This window comes from Strix aluco, chromosome 3, assembly GCF_031877795.1.
Source record: "Strix aluco isolate bStrAlu1 chromosome 3, bStrAlu1.hap1, whole genome shotgun sequence".
Lineage (NCBI taxonomy): Eukaryota > Metazoa > Chordata > Aves > Strigiformes > Strigidae > Strix > Strix aluco.
In genome coordinates, this window is record NC_133933.1 from 112,963,281 (window position 1) to 112,982,839 (window position 19,559).

The window sequence follows — 19,559 nt, forward strand, 5'->3', positions numbered from 1 at the left end:
GGAAGTGGAAATACAGCAGGAAGGGAAGGAGAGACCATGTAGCATGTGTCACTGTAGACTTCCATTTACAAGAACCGGGGGCTTAAGTAACTATGAAAGTGTATCCTGAATATAGCAGCATGAGGGAATATTCATTTAAAATGCAACTGATGATGCGCATTGCTTCATTTCAACAATCTAATTGCAAAACGTCTGTCATTTTACTAAATCACCATGGAAGTGTCTTGAAAACTTTTTAAGTTCTTTTCATCTGAGGTAAAATCGCTTTTGACATTATCTTACCAGACTTTTACCTCTCTGAGGAATAAACACTTAAGTACTTTCCATATATATTATAAATGCACTCTAATTAAAGGCACATTTTGCACTTTTTAGATTTTTTTCATTGTTGTCTTAGCTTTTGTAGAACTTGCCCTTCATAAAAACAAAAGCATTAGAATTGATTTTAATTTGGGTCTAATACAATTAAAACTGTACAAAGAAGGAGGTAACAGCTTGTACTAATGACACAAGGGACTGATGCCTAAGGACTTTGGTTCCTCTATGATTTAAAGGAGAAAGACTACCTGAATCATTGCGTCTTTTACCTAACTGTGCTGCAGTACTGCTCTTTGGATTCATAACACTGTCAATGTCTGCTTTCATAACCCTTCCACAAGAGCACTAGATAGAGAGGAAGGATAAGTTATCCCTGTTCTCTCTTCCCAAAATACAGTATTTATGAACTATACACTTTGTATAACTAAAGCTGATTTTTAGTCTGTGGTTTATTGAACCTACTGTCATCTAATTATTTCTAATTATCTCATAATTAATATTTTAAGTACTTAAGGTGGTGGTGAGGGAAACATGAAAATGTGTAATGCAGTGATGATGAAGGGGAATACAGTTATACCGCAGTGCATCAAAGGAAAAACAAACCCCACTTGCCTTCTTTGTGCAAGTAGATCCAATAGCTTACTAGAAGTATTTTGGATGAGTATGTTTAATGTTAGCTCCAAAAGAGATACTCAATTATAAAACAAAAGGCCAGCTCTTGCTCATATCCTGAATTGTATAACCTCAGTCCTCCTCTGGGGATTTTTTTATGAAGGTATGGAAAATCTGAAGGCTTGCAATCTTTAGAAATTAAAGACCATGACAATACATCAGCCCCATCTTTAAGTCTTAAGATCACAAGCTGTAGTCGTTGGGGTTTTTTACTGGTAGTACCTCATATGTTTTACTCTTCATAACCACAACTTGTATCAACCAAGACTTTGCTCCTCTGAGAGGGTGTCTATTTTTCATTCTCACAGACAATTTTTCTTATACAATGTCACATTAGCAAATCTGGGAATGAAAAGTCTTCAGTAAATGAGAGCAAATCTTATCTACTTTACAATATGCTCCTTCAGAAGGAACTGTCAAATGAGATGCTTTTATAACTTACCATGGAATAATATCATTCTGTGTCACATGTAGATTTCTAGAGTATCCTACTACTGCTTCCATGGTAGTTGTGGGGGGAAGAGTAAATGCATATAAATCTCACTGTGGGATTCTGGAGTAACTACAAAATGAGGTTGTATTTAGAAGTGAACCTGGATATTGTGATAATGTTTTATAGTTTCATACTGGGGCCATCCTTGCCTATGTTTAGGAGTGACTTTGGACATATAATTTAGTCTCTTGCCATCTGGAAGAAATGGGCCGCACTCCTGTGATAAGTACTGCAAGGCATGGGGTAGATAAGCACAGATGCTATGTGCTGTGCCATCGTATGGAAACAGGGTGCTATATCCACAAATACAGTGCATAGACTCTTAATGCTTCGCCTCTACTCTCATTTTAGGAGGCGTGAGTGTTTATGTACTCCTGGGTATAATGCGTATGGTGATGTACAGTCACTTGATACGTAATGCAAAAGGGGAGGAAGGTTTGTTTGCCTGACCAGGCCAAGTCCATGAAGCCCTCGCAGAGTGGGCCTCCAAGACATTACTTGGCTGCTTGTTCCTACCAAGGCTGGCTACTACCTACACTAGGGAGCCTGTGGTGTTATAATTGTGCAAACAGTGCCCCCTCGTGCAGTTTCTTCTGGCCAAGACTCTTCCGCAGTCACATCATGCTAGGCTGTAAACTAAGCTGACAGAAGCACTTTTCTATCAGCTTAACTGCACGATCTCCTGGGAGTTGTTTCTACATCAGTTTGGGGATGTGACTGTAGAGCCCCCATCCCTCATGGTTGTACTATGCATCTTTGTTGTGAAGCCTAAGCCTTAGAGTGCGCATGAGACTGAGCGCTGGGTAAGGAGCAGCTTTAGACCGCAGAATGGAAGACGTTGAGCACAAAAGCTAGAATTTGATATAATAAAATTATTTCTCCAGTGAGCACATTCTATGCTTGAAGGGATAAAATTCACAATCATAGACAACTCTTCAGATTTTATAAGTGATGCTTTTGCAGGTATTAATAGCTAATACAAGCGTGGCTGCGGTTCCTCTCAGGAGCCAGTTCAGAGGGTCCCTATTCCAAGTTTTTTATGCCTGCCTAACATAGTGGGACTCCATGATCAATAAAGTCCTTTAGTGAGAGCTGCTACAGTGAAAATTGAGTTTTTTCAAAGTCATAAATTTATGAAAAATTTTGGTAGCATAAATTTCATCACATTTGAGTTCTGAATGCTAAATAAATTTGAATGTAAATAAATATATTTTTGGGTGTATGGCCTGTTGTCTTTGCTCTGAACTCTTTCCATGCCCAATAATAAGCATGAGCAGGGCCTGGCATACTAGATTTTGAATAAACTCTAAATGTTAATAATTAACTGTTCAGAATTAATCATTATACCCACAATATACAAGTTGTTTGCAAAAGACAGGTCCTGCAGCATGCCTCCTGGGCTGTTTAACTCAGCCTCTACTATTATAGGATGTGTAATTTCTTGCATATACAGGTCAGACTCCAAAGACTTCTCTTGATTTTTTTGTGTGTATGAAACAATTAGTATGTTTCAAAGGGTGACCTGACCTGGTGCATGGGTCAAGTAGAATCACAGAATAGTTTGGGTTGGAAGGAACCTTTAAAGATCATCTAATCCAACCCCCCTGCAGTGAGCAGGGACATCTTCAACTAGATCAGGTTGCTCAGAGCCCCGTCCAGCCTGACCTTGGGTATTTTCAGGGATGGGGCATCTACCACCTCTCTGGGCAACCTGTTCCAGTGCCTCACCACCTTCACAGTAAAGAATTTCTCCCTTATATCTAATCTAAATCTACCCTCTTTCAGTTTTAAACCATTATGCCTTGTCTTATCACTACACTCCCTGATAAAGAGTCCCTGGAAGGCCGCTATAAGGTGTCCCCAGAGCCTTCTCTTCTCCAGGCTGAACAACCCCAAATCTCTCAACCTTTCTTCATAGTGCTCTAGCCCTCTGATCAGTTTTGTGGCCCTCCTCTGGATCTGCTCCAACAAGGTCCGTGTCATTCCTGTGCTGAGGACTCCAGAGCCTCAGGAAAAGAAATTCATTGCCTCCTCAGACTGAACAGGAGATGAAGAAAAAGTACCTTTACCAGTAGCTGTGATCATATTAGGACAACTTAAATGAGTATTATAATTTGACCAAGAAAAATGGTAGGGTAGAGAGTATCCCAAGATGTTTTGAAGCAGTTTCAAAATATTATTCTTTGATGTCTTTTGCTTCCTAACACCTACCACAAATTTGTGTATTAAGATGAAGGGCAGGACTGTCAGGAAGCACCAAATTAGTACAGCACAGAGAGTCTTTTGTCTTTGCATATGCCCGGCTTCTATAAGCAAAGGCAGGCTTGCTTTGCCTCTGCTTGGGATTTCTCTAAGAAGCTATAGCTGAGGCTAGTGCAACCCTGTGAATGTACCTACTACTATGTGTCTTCCAGTCAGCATAAACAGCACATGCAAAGTTTCTCGTGTGTGCCTGCCAAAGACCATGTAGCCAGGCTCTAAAAGTCATTTACTGCCCAGATCATTGAATTACTGCGGTTTAACCATGAAGCAGCTGGACTGCAGTAACCAGTCACAGGGGCTTTTCTTTCCTGTAGGAAATAGGACCATGATTTTGTTTAATCTTCTGTCACTGGTCATTATCTGGAGGGTATGGTTGCACTGCATCTCAAGCAGGCAGATCTCAGACCTGCCACTTGCCAGCATGGTCTTTGTGCATGTCTGTGTGGGTCACCTCCAAAGCCTCCTGCAGTTCAGAACCAGCCCATCCCACACTTCGTTTTAGCCCAGATCAGTTTTCTATTTAGATTACCTGCTCATTTTTCTTTTACATGGTAATATAGAAGGGAACAAGGATTTGGGTGGAGGAATAGAGGAGTGCTAGTGTGTCATCTGAAAATGTGCGTGAATTGCTTATTCTGACACATTATATTTTTCACAAATTAAAAGCATGTGCACAAGCAGTTCCCAAAGCTTCGGTTTGTTAAACCATGTAAATTATACATATATTTGAAACATGAGACACTTCTCAAGTATGTATACCCCCGTCACACAGAAGGCTTTTTACTTTCATCCTAAATCATAATCTAAGCTGAAGAGTAAATGTTCAGATTTTGTTTTTTCTTGGCATTTAGCTACAAACAGAATATGATCCAGTTGGGGAAAAAAAAAAAAAAAAAAAGGAAGATCCCTGTGTATGTAGTTCCAGTATACCTGAGGAAAGACTAACGTAGTCAGCTACTAGTGCCTACACTGATAGGTAGAAATTCTGTCCCACTGACAAGTTGCAATTACTTTAATTCTGTTTGAATATGTCTTTAAAAAGAAGGCGGCAAAGGCTGAAGAATGCTGAGCTTAAGTATCTGGTCCTGTGCTTTTCACCCCTTAGGACTACGTGCTTGCCGTAGATGCTTATCACACCGTCATCAAATGTTACCCACAGCAAGAGCCTCAGCTGTTGAGTGGAATTGGAAGGATTTTCCTTCAGGTATGCATTTTCTTTTAAATATGCTAGGTAATAATACTGCTGTTGACAGCTACGTAGTGAATAATTTATAGGGCACGTATCAAATTGTAGAGGCAGTGGTCAAAACAAAAAAAACTTCTACCACCTGATATTAGATGAAATTAGGAAATGTAAAGCTCTTACAATATTAAAAGTACATGCATGCACATTAGTGAACAAAGATCATGCTGTAGAAAATTATGCTAATAATTTAATCAGAGCAACATTCTGCTTTCCCTAAAACTTATGGTAAAGCTCCCATTGACTTCAGTGAGCCAGAATTTCATTAAAAATCTCATTTATACTGCCTCGGACTGCATACAGCTTTCAGTCACACTGCTTAACTGCCATCTTCATCTAGAAAAAAATCGAGAGTTTCTTTTGTCCAGGTTATATGCTTGAGAAGACAGGGGAGGGCATATTAAAAGAAAAAACAGGACTGCACAAGTATAATAAATTTCCGTGTAGCTATGTACTTACCATAATAAGTAAAAAAAGATGTCAGTACAGTAGTATTAGTTTGTTTATCAGAAAATGATGCATCTAAACAATTAGTGTCTTAATTGCTTTAATTTTTAGTATCTCACAAGTTCTTTGGAGTTCTTTCATATTTCTGATACTGGTATTTCAAAGTTTTCCTTTTTTATCCTCTTCCTTTTATTATTTATTATAAGTCTAATTTTGCATTGTCAAGTATTTACAAACAATTTTATTTGTGGTATTCATGTTATATAATGATACTGAAATGGAATAATTTACTCTTGATAGATAATTAAATCATTAATATTGTTTTCTTGAAATCATGGAACGTCATTCAAACTCGGTTATGGATTTTTGATTCTCACCAGGAACGTGTTTTCACAGTGTGGTAGACATGTTTGTCTTTAAGCCTCTTGATTTAAAGTGGATCTCCATCGCTATGGAGCAATTTTATGATATTGGCTGTTTGCATTAATTATTACCTAAATAGGCAACCTAGTAATTGTGCATAATAAAGAATGGTACTGTAAATATGCATAGTACTATTGGAAATACAAGTTATTATAGTTCTGGTCTTACTGGGAAAACAACTGGGTACGTTACTGGTACCGCCTTGCTGACAAAGCATGTCTGCCCTAGTGTCACACTCTCCAGTCTGTTAGTAGCTCGGTTTGCTGTAGAAAAATTTTCACTCTCAGGAGGAAAGCATCTCCTAACTTTGGAAGGAATTATGTTCACCCAATTTCTAAAGTGGTGTTTACAGAGTCGCTTGAAGTCGTTAACCTCCAGAATGTTAGCTGTGACAACAGGCCTTTAGTAGTTTTACTGTCAGAACTGGACATAGCAAAAGGGAATTTGAGAAGCCCTTGATATTTTCATGTGATCCTAGATAGTCGTTAATAAAAAGCATCACTTCTAAATTCAAATGTTTTCCTTTCTTCTGGCAGCTGAAGGACATAAATTTTTATTGTTTGGCACATTGTCGGGTTTTTTGTGACAAAATCTGCAGCTGTGACTGCAATAGAGCAATAGATGTAAGATTTTGATGTATTAAGAGTAGTAATCAGTGTGCAGGTAAACAAACCCAAAAAGTTCAAATCAAAGAAGGAGAATGTGTTGCAGGGCTGGGCACCATCATTTTGGTAAGACCATGGTGTGGTGTGTGTGCACTGTTGATGAGGCACTGTGTGAAAAAAATAAACCTCTTGCAGGTAAAATGGGAAAGCAATTTTCTCATATTCAAATGTCACGGCTTCTCAAAAACAGGTAGCAATTCCCAGATAACCTCAGACTGTTCTCTTAACTTTGAACATTATCCAAGAGAGGCACAAGGAAGCCAGATTTTAGCTGCTTATCAGTCAGAGATACTGTTTGACAATAGACATCACACATATGAAACAAAGCAATAATGTAGAATGAAGTGTACGTTCAGGAGTTAAATAGTAAAAAAAAAAGTAACCTTTTTCAACATATAAAACCTTACTTTGTGTGTGAATTTTTTTCTTAATTAAATTGAGCTTACTAGTTTAAGATACCCTGTCTTCTTTATCTTCACATGTAGCGGGGCATAAAGAGGCCTAGATCTGATGTACATCCTTTAGCTGTTGCCTTAACATAGGAAAGGAGGATGAGAGAAATGGAGAATGCAGGAAAAGACAGAGGCTATTGCAGAGAAATTTTCAGAAGCACTGTGATTCTGTCAGCAATCACCTGACCTGTAAAACAGAAATTCACATGAAATGGGGAAACAGTGAATACATTTTAGTCTCCAGGATATTATTGTGTGTTGCTATTAGTCTCTGCTTGCTGCCTGACCTATCCAAAATTGCCATTTAAATAACTACATTAAAGAATTTAGAAAGTGGAAAGCTACCTGACCTTACCCTCTGCGACAGATTGCTGCAAAACAGAGTTGAAAGCAATAAATAAATCCTAGGAGTACTTAAGAAGAATAATATTGGTTTACAGACAAACAACAAACTTAAGCTCATAGTATATTAGAGGCTCCTTGTTAGAGGATATGATTATTTGAGGTTAACAGAGGAATTTTAATTTTTTATCTGAAGTGCTTATTATCATTAGATACTGAATTCATGTTTTCTGAACTAAGTTAAATAAACTTAAGTGATGAAGACCACTTTAAATATTTAACATTTTAATGACTAATTAAAACTAATTCTTTCTTTTAAATGTTCTGCCAAAAAAAACCCGCCACTGTTTCCCCTCAGTGGTAAAAAATGAGTATTAAACATTTGCCATGTTTATTGAGAAGATACAAAATGCTGCTAAGAAATGAGAACTCTTTATGATCACAAATAAGGTGTGATTAATCTCAAAGTATATTAGATTTGGACTCATCAAGCTCCCAGTGGAACAAGCTGGTAGTTTGCTTTAGAAATGGATTAATCCTATGGTTAGGGGTTCCTTTCTAATTTCCAGGCTAAAAATATTCAAGGATGGATTCATTTACACTTGTGCCAGCATTATCCTTTAGTTAAAAGTAACTATTTTCTTGGTGGTTTACACCTTTATTTATGGAAAGAAATTGTATCTTTTGTCATTATAACTAAATGTGTAAGTTTTTAGAATTAATAATATTTGTTTTGTTTGAGTCCAGATATGCGAGAGAAATTCATGTGTTTAATTAGCTAGAGTATTAATGGGTATTCCATAAATGCTCTGGTAGATGGACAATGGCATCTTTGAGTGCAATTGGATCATCCCCTAAATGTAAAGAAGAAGAATTTCTTTAGATTGTCAAGGGAGGGGTCTTGTGGTTAGAGGTAAAGCAGTACCAGTCATACAATTGATGTTAGTAGGGCTTCGGATACTGCCATTATGATAGTCCCATAAGCAAATTGGGAAGAAATCTAGATGAAACCTTAAAATGGATGTTTGCTGTGTCTGAAAAGTGTACTGGGGAAGTCATTCACTGGAAGACTAGAAGGACTTGCTAGATGACCTTTTCCACAAGGATCCCTTTAGGGTTTGCGGTGTTCTTATTCCTCAGTTAGGTGCTTGTATGATGAAATTAGAAACGTGCTTGTAAAATGTACCAAGCTCAGAGTGGTACCGACACTACGAAGGGCAGGATCAGAATGTAAAATAGTCTTGACAAGTTGAGAAACTGAAATGTTAAATTGTCTGTGATTCAAACAGCAAAGGCAAAATACTACCAAAGACTGGGAGTAACAGACAAATACAAAATGGGAAACAACTAATGAGATACTGTTCTGTAGAAAGGAATTAGGCTAGGGTTAAGCAAACTACACATGGGTAAACAAATCGGACTTCCAAAATACTGTGGCATAAAAGCAAACTTCATATGTGAAACATAAAGCAATTCTTCCATTCTTACTGCTGGCAAGAGATCAGTTGGAGATCAGTGGGCACTCAGGGAGGATGTGAAGTAACAGGAGAGAGTTCAGAGAAAAACGGCAGAAATGATCAGAGAATCCAGAAAGCAGTATCTATGAGAAAGGGGTGAGCACTGATTTGCTTGAAAATTGATTCTCATTCTAGAAGAAGAAAGAAAGTGCAATAAAAATTTTCAAGTATGTAAAAGGCTGTTAAAAAAGAGGAGTTGTAGTATCCTCCCTGACTATAGATAGGACAAAATGTTGGGGTAAAAAGTGCAGCAAGATAGAGTGTGCTTTGTAATACTATGGGTGTGTAAGAATCCTGGAATAAGTTTCCTGAGTAATATTCACCATCCGAGAGCTTCAAGGAGACTTCAACACATACGTCATAAACATTTTTGGTAATGTTGGTCCTGTTCTTGAATAAACAGGTGATCTCTTGAGGGCCCCCTGAATCTCCCCACCTGACGGCTGCCTGGTTTCCATGGCTTTATGCTCCTGAACAAGTTTAGTTTTACTCCTTTTGACAGATTTATTTCACCAAGTATTAAGTTTTCTTCTCCTTCCATCTCTCCAGCCCAAAATTGTTGTGAAACCTTACCAAAAGTATGAGTGTATCCTTCTATAAAACATACATTGCCAACTTACTTACCAAAGGGGTCTCTTCAAAGATTTTTTTTTCATCCCAAATAGCAATGTATGTGACATACCCTTTGGTGAAATTCCCCTTCTTTTCTAGGAATCCCTGTCCCCCTCTCCCCTAAAATCTGCTCCTCATTATGTCAGCTTTGAAAGCCCTCAATCCTTCAGCCTGCACAATCCACTCACCAGTATTTTTCAATCTGCAAATGGACTGTCTCCTCGATAGCCTCAGTGACCTTTTTGCATTGGGGTTGTTTTCTGACATCTTACGATCTCATGCACTGAAGTCATCCTGTGGTCCCTGGCTGTGACCCCCAGGCTGTGGGCTGACCGAGTATGGGTCCTACACTAGCTACCAGGCTACTCTATTCCAGTTATGCCTATTGACAGCTTCTGCCTGTGGGCAATGTCTCTTTGCTTCCTGCAGCGTAACACCCAGTCTCACCGGAAGTAATTCTGACGTTTTCTCCTTTTCAGCCAATTTTATCAACTCTGCAGTCAGTTACAACAAAAAAGGCAAATGAGGAGGTGGGACACCCCTGTCATACAGTCCATGAATGCTCCACAACTCACAGCTGAGAAACACTGCCTTAGATAAAACTACACGTGCTTCTGGGGTTCTTTTCATGACCTTAATGTGGTTGTTCAAATAACTTGTTTGGTAACTGGTATTACCCAGTCACCTTGGTGCCAAACAATTAATGGACTTTGATATGTTTTCATGTTCTTATCCTTTGTAACAGATATAATCAGACTGGATCTCTTTTCTTCTTATTGTGGTAACTTTCTTATGATTTTACTGTCTAGATTGGAGACATAAAAACTGCAGAAAAATATTTTCAAGACGTTGAGAAAGTGACTCACAAATTGGATGGACTACAGAGCCAAATTATGGTTTTAATGAACAGGTAGATAATTTAATAGCTAAATGAAACTTTAAAATACAGTTTTGCAAAGTATGCATTGTGAGCATTAAACTACCCTTGAGACAATCCCATTCTATTTCTCTCTTTTATGTAACTACATCTGTCATAAGTGAGACTGAATGGCATATAGACCCAGGAGATCTGTGTTACTCGGTACAGTCATATTATCCTGGATTGAAATTGTGATCCTTCCATTGATTTTACAAAGCTTTTCCTCATTTTTCCAGGCATTGCATATTTTCACTCTGCTTTTTCCATATACATTTGCATAAATAACTCTTAGGAGAAGAGATGCTATTTTGGGCCCTTATCCTACAATCAGATCTGCTAAAAGGTACCACCTGGTAGTTTCAAAGAATGCTGAAATGTATTGTAGTAAACCAAGCTGCATGTTGCAGTTTGTAATGGTTAGCATATTGGCTTAATATATTTAGAAAATACTATTCAAAAGTGCACGGAAAATTATATAGCATGGCTAATTTCATAAAGAGAAATAATTCCAGGAAGAGAGTATCTGCATTTAAATTAATAAAAACACAATGGACTCTTGCTTTGGTCGGCAGAATATATAATAGCCTAGTGATCCAAGTTGTCATTCCATTTGTCTGTAAATCAGTTTCTCCTTGCTGGTTGTAATTACACCGTGAAGAGCAAATGTCAGAAACTCTCACATCTATAACAGGAAAAATAAAAAATGGTGTCCATTCTTTTTAAAATATATTATCACCTTGGGTTTTTGAGTAGAACTCATTCACATGTCACTTACTTTCTAGAGCATTTCTCCACCTTGGTCAGAACAATTTTGCAGAAGCTCATCGATTTTTCACAGAAATTTTAAGGATCGACTCATCAAATGCTGTGGTAAATCTCCAAATTGCTACATTTATAATGAACACCTAAATTATTCTCGTAATGCTTCATGCGTGGATTTAATTAGTACCCAGAGTATGCTCAGAGCTATATAGAAAAATCGGATGTGGCATGTGTGCCAAAGGGTTTTTAGTATACATAAGGATGAGATACAAAATGGGATGGGAAATGAAGAACCAGTCTGTATGAAGGGCATGAATACTTAGGCGTGCATGTAGAAATTCCAAAACATGATGTTTTACAGGATCTTCGCAAAAGCACTTTTTTTTTGCATTCACTGTTTTTAGCGTAGACATGTGTGTCAGAAAAAGAAACAGCAGCTGCCAACATATATAAGATTAACTTGATTTCACACAACATTGAAGGGATACTGTAATTTTAAACATGACATTTTTAACACATTGCATATCGGAGCCTTGGATTCCCATCACAAGAAGAGATCAAAGAAGAGCTATTTACTTTTGGGTTTTCTACATTTGACAGCTTTCAGGGCATGGTCATATAAGAGTGTTCCCAAGAACTGAGACAGCTTACCCCCAGTAGCCTGATCCAAGGCCATTTAAAGACTGAGGGGACGGAGTTTAAGAAGCACATGAATTGCATCATTTTGCAGGCTGTAAAATAGTATGTATTATAAATCACATGAGATCAGTAAGGTTTCCTGAGGGAGAGAAAAAGGATTTTTTTTTAAAGGCTGTGTTCTTCCTTATCCGCAGCTTTCAGAAAGCATGAAAGTTTCTGCTGCTAAACATGTTATATGACTTTGTACTGTTGGAATCTTTCAGTAACTCATAAAACCTGTTTTGTGTAGAGAAGAAAATGGAACCTGACTTGATCATTTATGATGTATTTAGACTGCTCTATCTGCTGAATTTACTTGAAGTCAGTTGTAGATGCCTTTGTGATAAGGTAATTTCTTCCTGTTGCTTATGTGGATCTTCTATATGTAAGCCAGAGAGAAAAACACTTCTGAAGATATAGTGAAGTCGTTAAAAAAAAAACTATGAAAATGACAGCATGCAGAGGCTCATGTAGTTTCTGAAATCTGTTGCAATTGACTTTCAAAATTAACTGACTAATGTCCTATACTATATATATTTCATTTTAGACTCAGTCTTTTAGAGTTTCAGCTTTTAGGAGTCAGCGGGTCCTACTGGCACAGGATAAATCTTGAGAACAAGAAGAAAAGGATTGATAATGTATTTTAGTTACTTGCACACACAAAATAGGAATTCTTAGCACATAGTAAATCTGTTGTAACTCCAGATGCCAGACTTCTTTTCCTTCTCTCTCATCACTAGTAAATACATACATACATCTATATATATATACACACACACATTTATTTATTTACAATATATTTTTCTCTAGGCTAATAACAATGCTGCTGTTTGTCTTCTTTATCTGGGAAAACTGAAGGATTCCCTCCGGCAATTGGAAGGAATGGTTCAGCAGGACCCTAAACACTACCTACACGAGAGCGTTCTCTTCAACTTGACAACTATGTATGAACTGGAGTCATCTCGCAGTATGCAGAAGAAGCAGGCACTTTTAGAGGCTGTAGCTATCAAAGAGGGCGATAGCTTTAATACTCAGTGTCTCAAGTTAGGATAGATCATTTCAAACTAATTTTTTCCAGCAAGGCTGATTTTTTAAATTGTATATACTCTTGCTAATGTGTAAATGTGAAATAAAATCTATTCAATTATGTATATTCAGTGGCATTACTACAGAATCTGTTGTCTCTAACAGTCCTATCATTCTGAAGACTTTGTGCTGACCTAGAGCCAGCTTCATCCCTACAAGTCTATTACTGTTTAGTTATTCTTCATTACAGTGTACTAGATATATATACAGTCAACTACTCAGATTCTTTTGATAAGAAAAACTGAGTTTGACCCTATATTGTCTTGATGATTGCTACAGTTTTTCAGTAATTAGTGAGCAAATCACATGAGCTGATTTCATCAGCTAAGAGTTATTGACAGAGTATCAGTATGTGTATCATAGAAATGAAATTCTGAATGCACTTCTCTTCACTTGCTTCTGCTGTGTGTGTCCTATTTTGCCCCCATTCAGCTACTGAGTATTACACCTTTGTATGTCCAGTGCTCTCAAAGGCGTTTGCTCAATAACCACGATACAGAATCACAGCATGGTTGAGGTTGGAAGGGACCGCTGGAGGTCATCTGGTCCAACCACCCAGTCAAGCGGGGCCACCTAAAGCAGGTTGCCCAGATGGCATGTGAGGGAGTCATACAGTCCCCCACAGCATGAATGTCCCACAGTATGAGGGACTATATCATCTGAATGATACTAAATGGTCTCTCTATACTTTCTTGGTTTTGTGATACCATTAAATCTTTCAGGTTAAAGCATTTGGATTCTGGAAAGCTGTGGATGGGATTTCTCTATTCCCAAACTATTGCTTGCTTCTATACTTTTTTCCTCCCTCCCACTGTCTGGCCAACAGCTCTACTTGGATGTCACCAGGAGATGCCACAAGGTTGTTCTAGGAACAGCCTAACTTGTGCATGTGTATTTCAGCTCTTAGTATACTACAGCTGTCTTCCTCATGCCTACCCTAGAGCCTGTGGATTCCTCTCGGTGTAGACAGGCATAGCTGCTCCACTCTGGCATTCTGCTGGGTAGAGAAGGAGCACTGCCAGTTAGGCGGAGTGGAAGCACAACCCATTTCAGCTCAGTTCTTCTGTTACCATGTGAAAACACAGTGCAGAAAGTATTTCCCAGGGAAATGGATGGAGAGACTTGAGGCAGAGGTATCTCAGGGTTAGGCCACACAGAGTGGAAGCAAATGGGGAGATGCAGAGCAGCACACCAGGCAGTTATCATTGATGTGACAGGATCGGCATACAGTGATTTTGACCTCCCTTGGAACACAGATTTTTGGAATCACAGTACCACTGTGGTATCAGTGTATTTCACATCTCTCCCCACATTTCTCCCTTCATCTGTATTGTAAAGATTGAATCCAGATAATCCCATTCCTTGTACATGAATATAATATATAGATCTGTTTATTGTTTTTTATATTGTTTTGAGATTTAATGTTTAGCATATGGAGTAGCTTCTTGTCATAAATCACCGCCATGGGACAATTCCAGTGTATTTGTTACTTTTTTTACACCACATCCATCAGTTAATTCTCACTGTCTTTAAATACCCTCACCTGTATTTTTAAGTAACTAATAACTCATTTTTATGCTTGTCCAACTGGAGATATTGACAGCCCACCCAAGAGGAGCCAAACAGTTGTCCTCAAAAATCAGGTGGTTTGAAAACTGCTGCAAGCTGGACATGCAGAAAAATGAGAACGCCTAAAAATCACCAGTCACCTCAAAAGCCATAAACCTACAGCTTTTCTCATATAGAGAGAGAATTTGTCCATTTTTATAGGATATGTATGTTTTACAGGTCATACTTGTGCACTGGAACAATGGCTAGTTACGTACCAATGAACTGAAAATATTTAAGTCGGTTGATATTTCTGTTTCTGCCTTGGCCTCTAGGTTCCACAGCTGGATCTGAATTAAACTTGGGCAGCACCTGGGTAGACTTGGAATTTTCTCCAGCACAGGTCACTTTTCTTGTGCATGGGGTTTCTTAGGAGATAGAAAGAAATCCTGGTATGTAACCACCATTGTTCTTGAAGACTTTGAGAGCACTGAAGAATTTATGAGGGCATGTAGTGACAGGACAGGGGGCAATGTGTTTTAACTGAAAGAGGATAGATTTCGACTGGACATAAGGAAGAAATTCTCTACTGTGAGGGTGTTGAGGCACTGGAACAGGTTGCCCAGAGAAGCTGTGGCTGCCCCCTCCCTGGCAGTGTTCAAGGCCAGGCTGGACGGGGCTTTGAGCAACCTGATCTAGTGGAACGTGTCCCTGCCCATGGCAGGGGGGTTGGAACTAGTTGATCCTTAAGGTCCCTTCCAACCCAAAACATTCTATGATTCTGTGATTCCAGTCTAAAAAATTTATAATGATATGTAAATTAATACCCTATAACAGAGATTCTCATGCATTTAGCTGAAGGTCAGATGTCACGTTATATTGTTATACTATTGTCTATGCTTTCAGGAAGCTTGACTTGTCTTTTCCAATTTTAAGTGCAAGTTCCATGATCCACTATCATCCAGCATGCTGAAGCCACTTGCCTCTTTACAGTCGAGGAGTAACATGCTTCCTTTTTTGATTCAGTAGTGCCTTGTACTCACTGCACGTGTAAATGACAGCCTGTGTTCTGATCGGCAGAGAATAAAAATTTATGATCCCAGTCGAGTCAAATAACCATTAAAAAAGAAACATCCTGAAAACATAATCCCCTGGTCTCCAAGTTTCTCTAAATTCTAATTCATATGTATTACTACATAGGTCGCACTTCAGTATGTTTGCTGTGTTCTTATTAGTAAAAGCTTTTATTCAGATAAAAACACCAGTAGAGGAGACTTGGACTGGGTGACCCCTAAGCTCAGTGAGCCATTAAGCAAGTGACATCCTGGTAGACTTGCAGAATAATTAAAATTTAAATGCAACTGCATATTATCACTGCTGGATGTATGCAAATTGTTAACTGTTTATAAAATGCAAGAAAGAATGTCAATGTCACTTTATGGTTTGGATTTAACATATATACAAGTTAAGTGAATTTCATATATTCAGCCAGTTACACATCTGAATGCTGTATATGGTGTTAAAGCATTAAAGCTAAGGACAAAATTTGTCCTCAAAACATTAATTACACCAGGCAATCCTGTTAAATTCAATGAATTCAGTTGAATTTAATGAGGGTTCCTGGTGTAAATGAGGGCAGAGCTCAGTTCTAAAACACAGCATGCATGTGTCATCTGGCTAAGTGAGAAAAGCTGTGGAAAGTATAGCCTGAATGAGCTGATTGTTGTATTCAAGTCTTAAAGCTTAATGTGCCTTAACACAAGTTTTGCATTTAAATTTCCTCTTTTATTGAAAGAGGAGCAAAGAAGCTATACTTGAGACATTCAGGTAATTACATTATGCACAGAGACCCTGGTCCCCAAAAGGACTTAAACATCTATCTGCCATTCTAGTACCTAACTGCAGTTCAGGTGATAATGGCAGGCCCTAACCAGCTGGTCATTTACATTTTCCTGGTGCCTTGGACTGGACCCGTTAGATGTTTCCCGGAAGGCACGTGGAGACATGCCTGAGACTCCACAATGGACTTCAGCCCGTGTATGGGAAAGGATGATCTTATTTCCACCTACCTCATCCTTCATGTCAGCAAGAGCACTCGTGCAGCCATGCGCAAGCTGGATGAGCTCACTGACGTGGTGGAAAAACTCACCAAGCCAGCAAATGCCCCCTTCAGATTCATCTTCATCCTGAGGCTTTCAACACAAGGATGTGCTGGGAATTTCCACCCTGCCTGAGTAGGCTGCCAGGTTTTCTGTACTACAGCAGCCTAGGGAGTGGTAGAAATACAATCCTTCTCTGAAGCCTTTGCTGCAGGTGTCTTGCAGATCAAACTGGAGAGGGGAATAAGCAGTGTATAGTCTGCATGCATAGCTAAGTCATTCTGTCCAGTTTGTGTATCAGCTGATGCACGTAATCAACCACACGCACTGTACCCATCCAACAGAAGACTGCAAGATGTATGGTACCCCCATCTCCAGCTGTATTTAGGTGTTAGTGAGAAACATACATTCTCTCTCTGCTTCAACTTGCAATCAAGAATTGTGTGAAAACAGGACTGAAGCATCAAATACAAATTTATTCCAAATAGGTAGAACCACAGCAGCCAGAGTCAACCTCTCTGAGGTTGCTGAGGTAGCAACTGAGATTGCTGTTGTCCTGAGCCATGGCCAGGGAAACTAAAGATACTGGAACAAGGTGGATTTCATCCATCAGCTCATAGCTATAATACAAGCTCAAAGGAAGATGCTATACACCCCTTCCGCTGTGCTTTCTACCCACTTAAAACCTCAGGGAAAAAACGTATTTTACCAGTGAGGTGCTTTACATTGTGGGAACCTGCACCGAGTTTTTAGCATTTGAACAGCAGGTCAGTCGCACTGAATGCAAACAAGCTCCAGCACTAAGTCTGACGCAACAATAGTGGAAAGGTGCTTTCCTGCTTTGTTCCCCTAGTCAGTTTGGGAATTACAAATTTAGAGATTCTCACCTTCAGGGAGTGTGTGAGATGGTCACAATCCTGGTGTCAGGGAGAAACAAAGGTGCGGGTGGGGAGAAGGACCCAAGTGCTGCCTTACCCAAGCTGTTCTGGATTAACACCTGATCCAGTCCTAGCTTTGGGCAGTCATTTGCAGATGTTTATTATGTGTAAGTCATTAAAATGAATCCATCTGAAAGCCAGCAACAATGGCTTGTAATTTGCCCACAAAGAGGGAAAAAATAGGATGTTACTCGGTTGAGGCAGGGAAGGAAGGAGAAGGTTCCTCTCGGGCTTTGAAAAATTGTCAAAACTGTCAGTGGTAAACTGAAAATACTGAAGGAAAAGACTGCAGAATAGAATTACTAGAGCTGTTTATTAAAAAAAAAAATCCACTATTTGCAGCGCAAGATGTGAGCAAGTACTTCAGATGCTGGCACACATTTCAGTGACAGGCAGCAGGACTGAGCCTGAGCCCACCCTGGGGCTGCAGTAGCAGCCTGTGGGCACCCCTTTGTGTCTCCTTGCTACAGCATCACCAAGAAGAGTTTCCCTTTTTCCCACCAACACCAACAGCAGGTCAGCTTAAGTTGCCTGAATCATTTGGAAAAAAAAAAATAATGCTGAGGGTAGACCCAAATCAAATTCTCCAGGTTCAAATGCCTGTGATCACAGGGGAAACCGGAGCCCAGAGCTCGGCTTGGCTCCTCGGGGCTGCGTCTGCGACCAAAGGCAATCCTGGAGCACCACAGAGGCAGGGAGCATACACAGCCCAATTTTCTACAGCTGACAAGGCTCACTGACAGGCCCAACAGTATTAATCGGTATCCTGAGAAGCAGCATAGAAGGCAATCAAATGGAGGGGCACTTTTCAAAATTGGCGCAGGTATCCCAGAGAGAACTGCAGTGGGGGAAGCCATCATTGAAAGAGATCCACAGCCCTTTACCTGCTGAATCTTTCCTCAAGCATTTTGGTTTTCGAAATTTTGCTTCTTTGTCTTATCTGGGTATTTATACAGTTAATAAAAAATGAGAGCTAGTGACTCAGTCGCATAAAAAATAGGTTTTTCAAATTGCAGGTATAGCAGGGTACCTTTTTGCAAACACAAAATGTTTTGGGAATCAAGCTGTAAAATCACAATGAGTGCATCAAATCAGATCAAATCTGGATCTTTGAGTCAGGAATATTTAAATTGTAACACTAATTCATCCCCTAGTGAGTTGATATGTTTATCTGGCTTCAGGAAATAATAGAAGACAACTGGCAGTGACCCTATTTTGGGGAGAGGAGAAGGAATCTGAGAATTTCTATCATTTTCACAGGGAAGACTCCCAAACGGATGGTGTAATTTTTGAGCATAGCACAGGTCCACAGCCTCTGCCTCGCCAAATATCTAAATCCATTATTTGGCCACTGGGGATATTCTTCAAAGCAGTGCTCAGCTGCCACCTCAGTCTTTATGTGCATTGGCGTCTGCCAGCTGATATTAAATGATTGCCTTTGTCAGGAAGGCATCCCTTCTCCTAAATTCCTAGTTCAAGCTAAATCCTGGAGTCAGAAACCAGGCAGGAAAGTGCCTCTTCTCCCACTAGGATCTGATGCTCTGAATGCACAAAGATTTTATACTTGTCAAGCTCAGCAACCAGGCCAGGCAGCTGCCGGCTCCTGCAGCTGGCGGGAAGCAGCGCAGCCCCTGCTCTCGGCAGCCCAGGGCCAGAGACCCCTCGCCATCAGCATTTCCCTTCACCCATTTGTAGGCACCCCAAAGTGCCTGGCGTGAATGTCACTAGTTAACTACTAAATGGCTGTGAAACATCTTTGCATTAAGATACCCGGCCAAAGACACTTGCCTCAGGAGACATAACAAGGGAGGGCAGCATCACAGATTTTGCAGCCATATGGTTGCCCACCTTATTTATTAAAAAGCCCACTCACCATCAACAGTTTGCTCTGAGTCCATTTGCAGAAAACAAGACCACTGCTCTCTTAAACTGGTCATGAGAAACTGAGGCATATGCCACTCTGGAGAAGTTTAGATTCAAGTGGAAAATAATACATAGGTACCAAAAAAGCTATCTCAAAACCCCTCAATTCAGTACCATTTCTCCCACCTTTTTTTTTAAAAACTCTAATTCTGGAGGAGTT

General features: G+C 39.5%; 1 protein-coding gene across 4 annotated transcripts in view; it reads left to right on the forward strand.

Moving 5' to 3' along the window:
• The window catches only part of TRAPPC12 (trafficking protein particle complex subunit 12), a 55,274-nt gene extending 42,318 nt beyond the window's left edge, over positions 1–12,956 (forward strand). Inside the window, exons 9-13 of one of the 4 annotated variants that reach the window (XR_012622677.1) lie at positions 4,851–4,949; positions 10,256–10,356; positions 11,148–11,235; positions 12,056–12,153; positions 12,664–12,791. Coding sequence is in view for 2 of the 4 variants with exons in the window: in XM_074819990.1 (XP_074676091.1) it covers positions 4,851–4,949; positions 10,256–10,356; positions 11,148–11,235; positions 12,616–12,858 (531 nt within the window). In the remaining 2 variants the exon portion in view is untranslated. Of the gene's footprint in view, positions 1–4,850; positions 4,950–10,255; positions 10,357–11,147; positions 11,236–12,055; positions 12,154–12,615 lie in introns of all 4 variants that reach the window. The other 3 variants (XR_012622676.1, XM_074819990.1, XM_074819991.1) reach the window with 3 other exon arrangements.
• Positions 12,957–19,559: the final 6,603 nt, after the last annotated feature.